Genomic DNA, 12,354 nt, shown 5'->3' on the forward strand with positions numbered 1-12,354 from the left:
ATCAACCAGTTGGAACATCCTGTTCGATTTGCGGCCCATATAAGCTTCATCGATTTTCAATAGTTTCCCTGCTGGAATCATTCTCCAGTAGGACAAGACACAGAACATGTATATAGCGCTTTTCCTGTGGCGGACTCAAAGCGCCAGAGCTGCAACCACTAGGACATGCTCAATGGGAAGAAGCAGCGTTAGGGAGTCTTGCCCAAGGTTTCCTACTGAATAGGTGCTGGCTTACTGAACAGGAAGAGCCGAGAATCGAACCCTGGTCTCCTGTGTCAGAGGCAGAGCCCTTCACCAGTACACTATCCAGTGCACTCCTCAGCCACTAGTACACTATCCAGCCAGGGATGGCAATGCTTAGGAGAAGCATGTGATCAGTTTGATCAGCTGATAGATATGTAAGGCTCTGATTAGCTGGTCATGATGATGTTTTAAACCAGGAAGTCATCTCAGCAAATCAGTGCTGTACAGATCTATCAGCTAATCAAACTGATCACATGCTTCTACATGAGTTCTCCTAAGCATTGCCATCTCTAATTCTTCAGTGTATTGACGAAATCGATTTGTCTCTGAATCCATTTAGATTGTAGAGGAATCAATCATTTGGCACCACTGGGCATACATCTGTGTGTATGGCTACCCTAAGTTACAAATGAATGATCAAGATAACATTTGTAAAACACTTTTCTACCGTAGACTCAAAGGTCATGCTCTAGCAGCCACTTAAAGAGAATCTGTATTGTTAAAATCACACAAAAGTAAACATACCAGTGCGTTAAGGGACATCTCCTATTACCCTCTGTCACAATTTTGCCGCTCCTCGCCACATTAAAAGTGGTTAAAAACAGTTTTAAAAAGTTTGTTTATAAACAAACAAAATGGCCACCAAAACAGGAAGTAGGTTGATGTACAGTATGTCCACACATAGAAAATACATCCATACACAAGCAGGCTGTATACACCCTTCCTTTTGAATCTCAAGAGATCATTTGTGTATTTCTTTCCCCCTTCAGCTCTCATGCACTGAAGTTTCAGGCTGCTCGTTTCTTCCTGCAAACAGCTTTGCCTTTGTCTGTAATTCCTCAGTATGTGAAAGCCCAGGCAGCTCAGAGGACGATTTATCCAGCTTGTAAAAGATAAGAGAGAAGAGAGAAGCTGCCCTAATCTAAATAATACACAGGCAGTGTGCATAGAGGGGCCTGGAAGGGGGAGTTCATAGCAGAACCACAACACTGAAGAACTTGGCAGCCTTCCAGACACAGGCTGACAAGTCTGACAGGGGAAAGATACATTGATTTATTACAGAGATACTGTGATAGCAGAAAGTGCTGCAGTAAGCCAGAACACATTAGAATAGCTTTTGGAACTTGTAGGATGATAAAAAACAGGATGCAATTTTTGTTACGGAGTCTCTTTAAAGGATAGCCGAGGTGACATGTGACATGATGAGATAGACATGTGTATGTACAGTGCCTAGCACACACATAACTAGGCTGTGCTCCTTTTTTTCTTTCTCTGCCTGAAAGAGCTAAATATCAGGTATGTAAGTGGCTGACTCAGTCCTGACTCAGACAGGAAGTGACTGCAGTGTGACCCTCACTGATAAGAAATTCCCCTTCTGATCTCTTTCTTGCTCTCAGAAGCCATTTTCTGCTAGGAAAGGGTTTTATAGTCAAAATGTCTTATCAGTGAGGGTCACACTGTAGTCACTTCATGTCTGAGTCAGGACTGAGTCAGCCACTTACATACCTGATATTTAACTATTTCAGGCAGAGAAAGAAAAAAAGGAACACAGCATAGCTATTTGTGTGCTAGGCACTGTACATACACATGTCTATCTCATCATGTCACTTTGGGGATCCTTTAAAGCATTCTCAGTGCTACACTGGTGCGGAGTGGGCACAGTGATGTAACAATAGAGCATGTAGAGGCTGTGCCAGTACTGGGGCCCCTGGAAGAGAGGGGGCTCTCTTGAAACTGCTGCCTAGTTCTTCATTGGTGCTATAGTGGTAATAATCAACTCTGTGCTTTGAGTAGTAAATATTAACCTTTTTTTTCCTCTCCTACTTGCACTCCTGTCCTAATAGAAAACAGCTTTTGTCACTTTGTACCATGTAAATGTAATATATTCAGTCCAGGGGAGTGGAGAGTAAAATTTGCACTGAGTACCATGGCTCTGTAGCTACTCTACTGGGTATGTGTGTGTATATAGTGAAGTCTTGGTTATCAGGCGCAGATTGCCTGATCTGTGTAAATTTAATTACGGTTGTTTGAGAGCTCCAGCAAATGGGACCTAAATGTAACACTAACCCTCCCCAGCAGAGCAAATGGAGAGTAGTACGCAGCAGAAAACGTTTTCAAAAGCTCCGGGTGCCGGTGATGTGTCTGATTGTGCTGTCTGTAAATTTGCGCTGCCCTGCATGCACATTAGGAGCCTGTGCTGCCACATTTCCTATTTCTTATGCTGCCAAGATAGATTACAGAAACCTATCTCGGGAACCAGCGGGGCTGCAATTTGGCACACAGGTAGTTCGGGGGTCCCCTCCCTACCCTGAACATTTGGGGACTGTAGGAGGTGTAGAAGCGGAGATATTTGGGAGGGATTATATTTTATATTATATTTAAAGGGACACTTAAGTCAAACAAAAAAAATGAGTTTTACTCACCTAGAACTTCCAATAGCCCCCTGCAGCTGTCCAGTACCCTCGCCATCTCCCTCCGATCCTCCTGGCCCCGCCAGCAGCCACTTCCTGTTTCGGTGACAGGAGCTGACAGGCTGGGGACGCGAGTGATTCTTCGCGTTCCTAGCCACAATAGCTCCATCTATGCTGCTATAGCATATATCATATACCATATAGCAGAATAGAGGGTGCTAATGTGTCTGGGAACACAAAGAATCACTCGCGTCCCCAGCCTGTCAGCCCCTGTCACCGAAACAGGAAGTGGCTGCCGGCGGGGCCAGGAGGATCGGAGGGAGATGGCGAGGGTACCGGACAGCTGCAGCGGGCTATTGGAAGCCTTAGGTGAGTAAAACTCATTTTTTTTGTTTGACTTACAGGATCTTCTCAAAAAATTAGCATATTGTGATAAAGTTCATTATTTTCTGTAATGTACTGATAAACATTAGACTTTCATATATTTTAGATTCAAATACACACAACTGAAGTAGTTCAAGCCTTTTATTGTTTTAATATTGATGATTTTGGAATACAGCTCATGAAAACCCAAATTTCCTATCTCAAAAAATTAGCATATTTCATCCGACCAATAAAAGAAAAGTGTTTTTAAAACAAAAAAAGTCAACCTTCAAATAATTATGTTCAGTTATGCACTCAATACTTGGTCGGGAATCCTTTTGCAGAAATGACTGCTTCAGTGTGGCGTGGCATGGAGGCAATCAGCCTGTGGCACTGCTCAGGTGTTATGGAGGCCCAGGATGCTTCGATAGCAGCCTTAAGCTCATCCAGAGTGTTGGGTCTTGCGTCTCTCAACTTTCTCTTCACAATATCCCACAGATTCTCTATGGGGTTCAGGTCTGGAGAGTTGACAGGCCAATTGAGCACAGTAATACCATGGTCAGTAAACCATTTACCAGTGGTTTTGGCACTGTGAGCAGGTGCCAGGTCGTGCTGAAAAATGAAATCTTCCTCTCCATAAAGCTTTTCAGCAGATGGAAGCATGAAGTGCTCCAAAATCTCCTGATAGCTAGCTGCATTGACCCTGCCCTTAATAAAACACAGTGGACCAACACCAGCAGCTGACATGGCACCCCAGACCATCACTGACTGTGGGTACTTGATACTGGACTTCAGGCATTTTGGCATTTCCCACTCCCCAGTCTTCCTCCAGACTCTGGCACCTTGATTTCCGAATGACATGTAAAAGTTGCTTTCATCCGAAAAAAGTAATTTGGACCACTGAGCAACAGTCCAGTGCTGCTTCTCTGTAGCCCAGGTCAGGCGCTTCTGCCGCTGTTTCTGGTTCAAAAGTGGGTTCATGCTTCTATCTGCTGAAAAGCTTTATGGAGATGAAGAATTCATTTTCAGCATGACCTGGCACCTGCTCACAGTGCCAAAACCACTGGTAAATGGTGTACTGACCATGGTATTACTGTGCTCAATTGGCCTGCCAACTCTCCTGACCTGAACCCCATAGAGAATCTGTGGGATATTGTGAAGAGGAAGTTGAGAGACGCAAGACCCAACACTCTGGATGAGCTTAAAGAGTAACTGTTAGCCCCCAAAGTGAAATTTAAATCTCTATAGCAATGTTTTATTTAGTATTTAAGTGAGCCATAAAGCCAATGCAGAACTTAAAAATCAATGTAATTTTTATACTATGTAGCCTTTTGGACAAGCTCCGGACGCAAAGCCGCATATCAGATACTGCTTCAGCATGCAGAGCATGCCTATGTCTCCCCGACCCCCCTCTCCCCCCCCAGGACCAGGTGCCGATCTATTCTCACATCAAACAGCTGACCGCTCTGACACGGAGAGAGAGCGGGAGCACTTACAGCGCCGCCACTGCAGAGCAGCCGCCGCCGAGTCACATGTGAGAGATGCACGTGCATCTCTCACATGTGACTCGGTGGCGGCTGCTGTGCGGTGGCGGCGCTGTAAGTGCTCCCGCTCTCTCCGTGTCAGAGCGGTCAGCTGTTTGATGTGAGAATAGATCGGCACCTGGTCCTGGGGGGGGAGAGGGGGGTCGGGGAGACATAGGCATGCTCTGCATGCTGAAGCAGTATCTGATATGCGGCTTTGCGTCCGGAGCTTGTCCAAAAGGCTACATAGTATAAAAATTACATTGATTTTTAAGTTCTGCATTGGCTTTTTGGCTCACTTAAATACTAAATAAAACATTGCTATAGAGATTTAAATTTCACTTTGGGGGCTAACAGTTACTCTTTAAGGCCGCTATCGAAGCATCCTGGGCCTCCATAACACCTGAGTAGTGCCACAGGCTGATTGCCTCCATGCCACGCCGCATTGAAGCAGTCATTTCTGCAAAAGGATTCCCGACCAAGTATTGAGTGCATAACTGAACATAATTATTTGAAGGTTGACTTTTTTTGTTTTAAAAACACTTTTCTTTTATTGGTCGGATGAAATATGCTAATTTTTTGAGATAGGAAATTTGGGTTTTCATGAACTGTATGCCAAAGTCATCAATATTAAAACAATAAAAGGCTTGAACTACTTCAGTTGTGTGTATTTGAATCTAAAATATATGAAAGTCTAATGTTTATCAGTACATTACAGAAAATAATGAACTTTATCACAATATTCTAATTTTTTGAGAAGATCCTGTAAGTGTCCCTTTAAGTTCCCTCTGAGCATGCTTGAAAGCCAGTGTGGAAGGCAGCTTCCGGGCAGCACGATCTGTCATTACACCGGTCCTCTCCACTTCCTGCAGCTGCCTGCTGCATCCTAGTATGGGTCACCTGACCCACATTGGGTCACATGCAGTCAACCGAGTAGTACAGAGGATGCAGCAGGCAGCTGCAGGAAATGAAGAGGACCGGCGCCTGCATACTGCCAGTTGGTAGAGTCCCGGATAGCCAGGACTCAACTGTGCTATGTGCGTGTACCCCAGTCTGCTACTCCTGCCATAGTCTATAGTCTATTTTCTATGGGGGAACTGCTTAAAGAGTAACTTTAGCGCAGGATTGAACTTCATTCTAATATCAGTAGCTGATACCACCTTTCCCACTAGAAAACTTTTTACCTTTTCTCAAATAGGTTATCAGGGGTGTCTGTATGGCTGATATTGTGGTGAAACCCCGCCCACAGTGTGATGTCATGACCATGGTCCTGGCAGTTTGCTGTCTGTGAACCTCGTTGCATTGTGGGAGAAAACGGCTTTTCCAACTGCCAAGCAAGCAGAATCTCCCTCTGTGCATAGAACTCTCAGTAGCGAACATTCTGTACAGATCACCTGGCAGAACTAAAGATGTTACCACCCATGTTTTTGGGAAACTGAAATGCCCAAAGAGAACTCACAGAAACACAGGAAGAAGTTGCCATGTGCAAGCAGCTCACACCAATTTTACTGGCCCTAAGGTGTGTGCATTCCGGGGGATCCGTGCTAAAAACCTGTAAGGACGGATTTGCAGGATTTTCACGGACCCCGGATACATGGAGGGATAGTGAAACCTAATGCAAAAACGGATCCCCCTCTACACAGGCAACTTTGGACACAGAAACAGATCTGTTTCCAGTGTCCCAGCACTGTCTGTGGGTGGGAAGGGGGCTACCATGCTGGAGGGGGTAGCAGCCAGGAAGGGGGGCAGCGTGCACAGTGGCGAGGAGGCGGGTCGCCCCACTCCATCACCTGGGTCCCCTCTCTCCCTCCTTCACCTGCGTCCTCCCTTCCCTTCCAGCTAGTTTCTTTTAAAATCAACCGATAGCAGCAAGCGGGAAACTTACTCACTTCCTTGCGTTCCACCGCTCGACGCGTCACTTCCTGCAATGCTGCCTCGTGAAGTACAGAGGGTAGCATTGCAGGAAGTGACGCGACGAGCGGTGGAACGCAAGGAAGCAAGTTCTCAAGTTCTCCGCTTGCTGCTATTGATTTGATTTTAAACGATTTTAAAATGAACTAGCTGGAGGGGGAGCGGGGGGACCGACCCCCCCCCCCCCCCCTTCCAGGCCGCTGTGCATGCTGCCCCCCTTCCTGGCTGCTACCTCCTCCAGCATGGCAGCCCCCCACCCACGGCCAGGTCTGGGGTACGTTTCCACAGACTGGAAACATATGCTGCAAAAAGGACAATTTCAAGAAAAACTGGGAGAGAAAAAATTCGTTTTTTAGGAAAACTGATCCGTTTGAAACGTATCCGATCTGCAACTGGACAAGTGTGGGCCCAGCCTTACTGTTTCAGAAGATTCTGAAGATTAATATAGCAGTGTTCTAATAATAATCTACATGGTGATACTTCTCATTCAATGAACTCTTATGCTTGCTATAAAGGTTCAGTTAGGATGACCTTGTAGAATAATCACATTGAGGCTGCAGTCTGTGGAGGAACAGGAAGGTGGCTGTACAAGGCTACATTAGAAGCCTGCTCCATTCAGCCTGTTCATTCTTTCATTTATATATCCACAAGGTCAATTGTTCAAGTGTTAGTATAGTCAATGTTGGTTCTCAGCTAAAGAGGAAATAACTGAATACCCAAACTGTGTGAGTGATACTATCATTATAGCCTTGTGCGAGCACCAGAGACACCAGCTGCTGCATGGATTCACTCCATTGTGGGTACATCATCTATTTGTAGACACAACTACTGTGGGGAAATCAGCTATTTGTAGAAGGAAAAGAGACAGAACTAATGTGGTTCACGGTAGATCATCACCAGAAACGATCAGAAAGAGTATCAAATTACAACTTGTGCTTAGTCACAAATGAGGCTGGACAGGCTAATCTATCTGACTAAATACAGGGTGCATTTCTCTGTTTTCCTTCTGTCTTGTGCAAGAGTTCGGGTCCTCTTTAATAGATTTTCAGGGAATGCTTTTGTAAAAAATAAAGGAGATATTGCAAATCCCCCATGAGGAGATGGCCTAGTGCAAAACCTGTCCCCATCTGGGAATGTTTAGCGGTAAGCAGAGGTATAAAACTTTGCTTTTATCATTGTTCAGTTAAAAAAGGAGAAAGGGCGTGCACAAATTGATGCCTATTTGCTGCAGGTTAGATAGCGGAGGAGGATACGCCATATCTTACTATTAGAGATGGGATTGCGCTTATATGAATCCTTGTCAGTCCTTTCTCCCAGCTAATCAATTATCAATTAGGGCCTATTTCCACTGCAGCGGAGTCGGCAGCTTTACCCCGCAAGCGTTTCAAGCGGGGAATCGATGTCTGTTCCTCCAATAGCCCTGCCGTCCAAACTGCATGCCGGTGCGATTCGGAAGACGTGCTGCATTTTACCGCAGCACACATCCGAATCCCTGTAGCCGCGCATGGCACAGCTACAAGGATTCTGATGTGGACTCGCGTCGCTGCAAGATGCACACTGGAACGTTGAAACCAGCCCTGTCTAAATTACACACACGTTTTATACCTCTGCTTACCGCTAAACATTCCCAGGTGAGCAAAACCTTTGTTGAGGTAATTACATCAGATTTAGTTTTTACTGTAAGTGACAGGAGCCAGAGCCGGGACAAGGTCCTCCAGCACCCAAGGCTGAGACACCAAAGTGCGCCCCTCCATCCCTCCCACCCCAGCCGTCACACACTGATTGCTATTAGACTAAGAGGGCCACAGGACCCACAACCTCCCCAACACCTTAATATCTAGTTATCTGGCTTGCAGTCACTGCCACGTATCCCCTTTTCTTATTTCTTTCTGCTTCAAACACAATTAGGAATGACAGCTGAATGAATTGTGCGCCCCCTCCTACACTGCGCCCTGAGGCTGGAGCCTCTCCAGCCTATGCCTCGGCCCGGCCCTGACAGGAGCATAGAAGAAAAGTAATTTATAGTGCATTTTACTGTGGAAGAAATGTACTTCTTATAAGTATCGGTACACATTTTACATAATTATCAGGATTTTTGGATCTAAAAGTGGTGCAATTTTTTTTTTGTGCGCTTTAAAACCGTAAAACCGGTAAAAAAAATACTGTTAGAGAGCCTGCAGCAGCTCCTGCACTTACCTCCCTGGGATCCAGCATTCTTGCTCCGTCCTTCGGGTGGAGCTGTAACCCTGTAGTGAGATTGCCAGCTGTTGTCATGACAACAGACGGTGATCTCACCAAGGGGATGCAAAGGTGAATGGTTGCCGGCGTCTGGATTCCAGGGGAGGTGAGGTAAAACGCCCGCTACTCGCTATGCTCTGCACAAGCCTCTCTGCGGCTACCATGAGTCAGGCTCAGGGTTACCGCTCCTGGCTGCTTTTTTTTTTTCACCCCCAAGACAGACTGAATACCGCCAACTAGTTTTTGCTTGCAAAAAAAGGTGTTCAGGAGTTCTGAAGTACTTTAGGCCGGTTTTACACTTGAGGTTTGCAATTTGGTGGGAGCACCGCAGATATGAGGCTTCACCACGGTGCGGAAAAAGGGTGATATGCACAGACCCGCTCTTTGGCTAGTGACATACTCCCTGCCAGGCAGGAAGTACATCACAGGGATTCTCGTCGCACCACTCTGCAGTCCTGAGTCCCGTCGTGCACACTGCCTGCATCACTCTTTGACTGCATAATGTGTGGTAGGCATGGATCATGCGGTAATGCTTTGCAGCCTTAGCATCAGCATAGTGGCGATTTGGATACTTCCAGCGCACCGTGTCACATTGTGTGAAGAACCCTTGTGGCAGCGAGGAGGGGGGGGGGGGGTAGAGTACCATGGTGCATCATGCAAGTGTACAAGGGACCTGAGGGAAAAATAAGTCTCCTATCTTTTTTCCCTTTGCTGAGAATTATGAGGGCAACCTGTAATGTATATGTTGGATGACCTTTGCCAGCAAAGTACACCTTTTCCTTTATACTGTCCCTCCCTGTTGTCTTCCAGTATCTGGGCTCCCGCTCTCCAGAAAAGGTGAAACAAAAGATCCTGGAGCTCCTGTACGGCTGGACGCTGGGCCTGCCGGGGGAAGTGAAGATTGCAGAGGCCTACCAGATGCTGAAAAAGCAAGGTGAGCTTCAGCACGATATTCCCATTGTACACCTATTACATGGTGGTGCCAGAGCAGGATCATTCCTTCAGCTTACCACAAGGACCACAAGGGGGCCCCAAATCAACTACCTCGCCTAGGGCCCCATTGCATCTTAATCCATCTCAGGGTGTTGCATCATCTCCAACTAGGCACCTATTCAGGAGTTCATGTAGCCTTATATCTTGGGCAGCTTTTGTGCGGTGTGAAGGGATCTTGGCTGGAAGCGTTCTGCGTCTGTGCAGTATTCTTGCACAGGCACAGAGCGCTCTCGGGAGCATAATGCGTGGCGTGATGGCCTGGCCGCGCATGCACAGAACAGCACAACTGGGCAATCTTACGGAGCTCACAACAGGAGAACGGAGCGGCTGGGGAGGATGGCGATGGAGCCCGCGGTCCTCTGGGCTGGAAGGAGTTCCAGGTAAGTATAAATCATGTAATTACACTGGTGTCAGGTTTCCTTTAACTCTATGTTCATTTGCATCTTAAAGAGACTCTGTAAAAAAAAAAAAGAAAAAAAGTTCCCCTGGGGGATACTCACCTCGGTAGGGGGAAGCCTCAGTTTCCCAATGAGGCTCCTCCCATCCCTGTAGCTGCAGGCAATCCAGCGCTGGCTCCCCCGAAGCGTCCCGCAATCCTGGCTCGACAAGCCTGACAAGGCTTAATATATTTACTTTTCCTGGCTCCAGCGGGGGCGCTGTTGCAGCTCTCAGCACAGAGATAGGTGGAAATAGCTGATCTGTCGGGTCCGCTCTACTACGCAGGCGCAGGAGACTTGCACCTGCGCAGTAGAGCGGACCGACAGTGATCGGCTATTTCCGCCTATCTCAGAGCGGAGAGCCGATACTGCCCTGGAGCCGAGATGGTGAATATTTACATCCCCGCTGTTCGGAGGGCCAGAGCGAGACCGCCGTGGGACACAGGAGGATGGGGGAAGCCTCGATAGGATCCAGAGGCTTCCCTCACCCGAGGTGAGTACCCCCCAGGGGAGGTTTTTTCGTTACAGCTTTTCTTTAAAGTGGAACTACTGACTGGCATAACATACAATAAAAAAAACTATCTCTCAAACCCTTACTGACCATCTAGTTATCCTAGATTTTATCCCAAGGCAATGACATCTGTATAAAGTCCTTCAGGTCACAGTGCCTCAAGTATGGGAGCAGCCAGTGAATTTTTAACTCAAATCCTGTTCAGCTGGAATTGAGCAACACCTGGGGAAGATTTCCCATCAGTCATGCAGATAAGATCTTATCACGGCCTGTTTTGTAAACAGGCTTATTGCTGCATTCACAAATGCCTGCACAACCCTGAGAGATGAGGCAGGGCTTAATGCTGGGCATACACGGCTCGACGCAGGCTTATCAATCGAGCCGCTGATAGCTCGATTGATAAAATCCGACGTGTCCGATCACTGCGAGGATCGATTCTGCGCTCGATACCTGCGGGCGGACAATAGCGGTGAATCAAGCGGAAGATTATAAGCGCCGGCAGGGACGAGCGGGAATTGATCCGGCGGCTAATCGGCCGCCGGATCGACCCGTGTATGCCCAGCATTAGGGGCCCATACACTGGTCGATTTCAGTCATCGATTAATCGATTCTATAGAAATCAGAAAATCAGAAATCGATTCTATCAAATTCCCCATTCAATGGATTTGTGTCCGACTTCGATCGATTTGATCTATCTGACAGGATGGAAGATCTAGGTCGATCTGCTGCAGCCAGCACATCGATGTCCCATAGAGTTCAGTGTTCTCCCCAGAATTTTTTTCCAGCCGGGTGGCATGGAATAGTAGCCGGGTGGCATGAAAAAGTAGCCGGGTGGGTCGAGATGAAAATGCAGGGCAACTCTGCTTACAGCATAGGAGGAGGTGAGAAGGTGAGCTGATGACAGCCGGGTGGTCACCAAATCTAGCCGGGTGGAGCACCCGGCTAAAAGAGCCTGGGGAGAACACTGGAGTTGCATTTGATCTAATGGTCATATTAATGAATTTAAGGGGCCCATACACTGGTCAATTTCAGTGATCGATCGATTCTATAGAATTGATCCATCAGAAATCGATTCTTTTAAATTCCCCATTCGATTTGTGGCCGATTTCGATCAATTTGATCTATCTGACAGGATGGAAAATCTAGGTCGATCTGCTGCTGGCAGCAGATCGATGGCCCATAGAGTTGCATTGGATCTAATGGTCCAATAATGCATTCAGATCAATTTCCAATAGATTTCATTCTGAAATCTATTGGAAATCTGTTCCTAGTGTGTGGCACACATCAGATAGATTCCTGTCAGATTGGTCTTGACAGGCATCTGCTATAAATCTATCTAATGGTCGAATTTGCTGCAAATCTATAAGTGCATGGCCACCTTTAGCGTAGACCTATGTTTCTCAGCATTATTACAGCATATATTCGTTTCAGTTCCATTTCTGTTCACCACCATTCCCTCTGTCTTCCCACACACAAATTTGGATCCGTAATGAGAGCCTATTGAAATCGATATTATGTTTCTGAATAGTGTGTGGTACAAAAAAAAAGCATTTGTAGCATTTTTCTGCAGACCGCATGTGATTCCCCGTTGCCATGATTACACACAGGTGCACTCTATTTAGTCATTAGCACTCATCAGGCAATGTCTATGGGCAACTGACTGCACTCAGACCAAACGGGGCTGAATAATTACGCACACCCCACTTTGCAGTTATTGATTTATA

At 46.6% G+C, this 12,354-nt stretch overlaps 1 protein-coding gene across 2 annotated transcripts in view; it reads left to right on the forward strand.

The window, feature by feature from the left end:
* Nucleotides 1–12,354, forward strand: part of GGA1 (golgi associated, gamma adaptin ear containing, ARF binding protein 1) — a 468,858-nt gene that overhangs the window by 413,814 nt on the left and 42,690 nt on the right. For both annotated transcript variants that reach the window (XM_068252845.1, XM_068252846.1), the window contains one exon: nt 9,500–9,623. In XM_068252845.1, coding sequence (XP_068108946.1) covers nt 9,500–9,623 — 124 coding nt within the window. The remainder of the gene's footprint in view (nt 1–9,499; nt 9,624–12,354) is intronic.

The sequence above is a fragment of the Hyperolius riggenbachi genome, chromosome 9 (genome assembly GCF_040937935.1).
Source record: "Hyperolius riggenbachi isolate aHypRig1 chromosome 9, aHypRig1.pri, whole genome shotgun sequence".
In the NCBI taxonomy this organism is placed as follows: Eukaryota; Metazoa; Chordata; class Amphibia; order Anura; family Hyperoliidae; genus Hyperolius; species Hyperolius riggenbachi.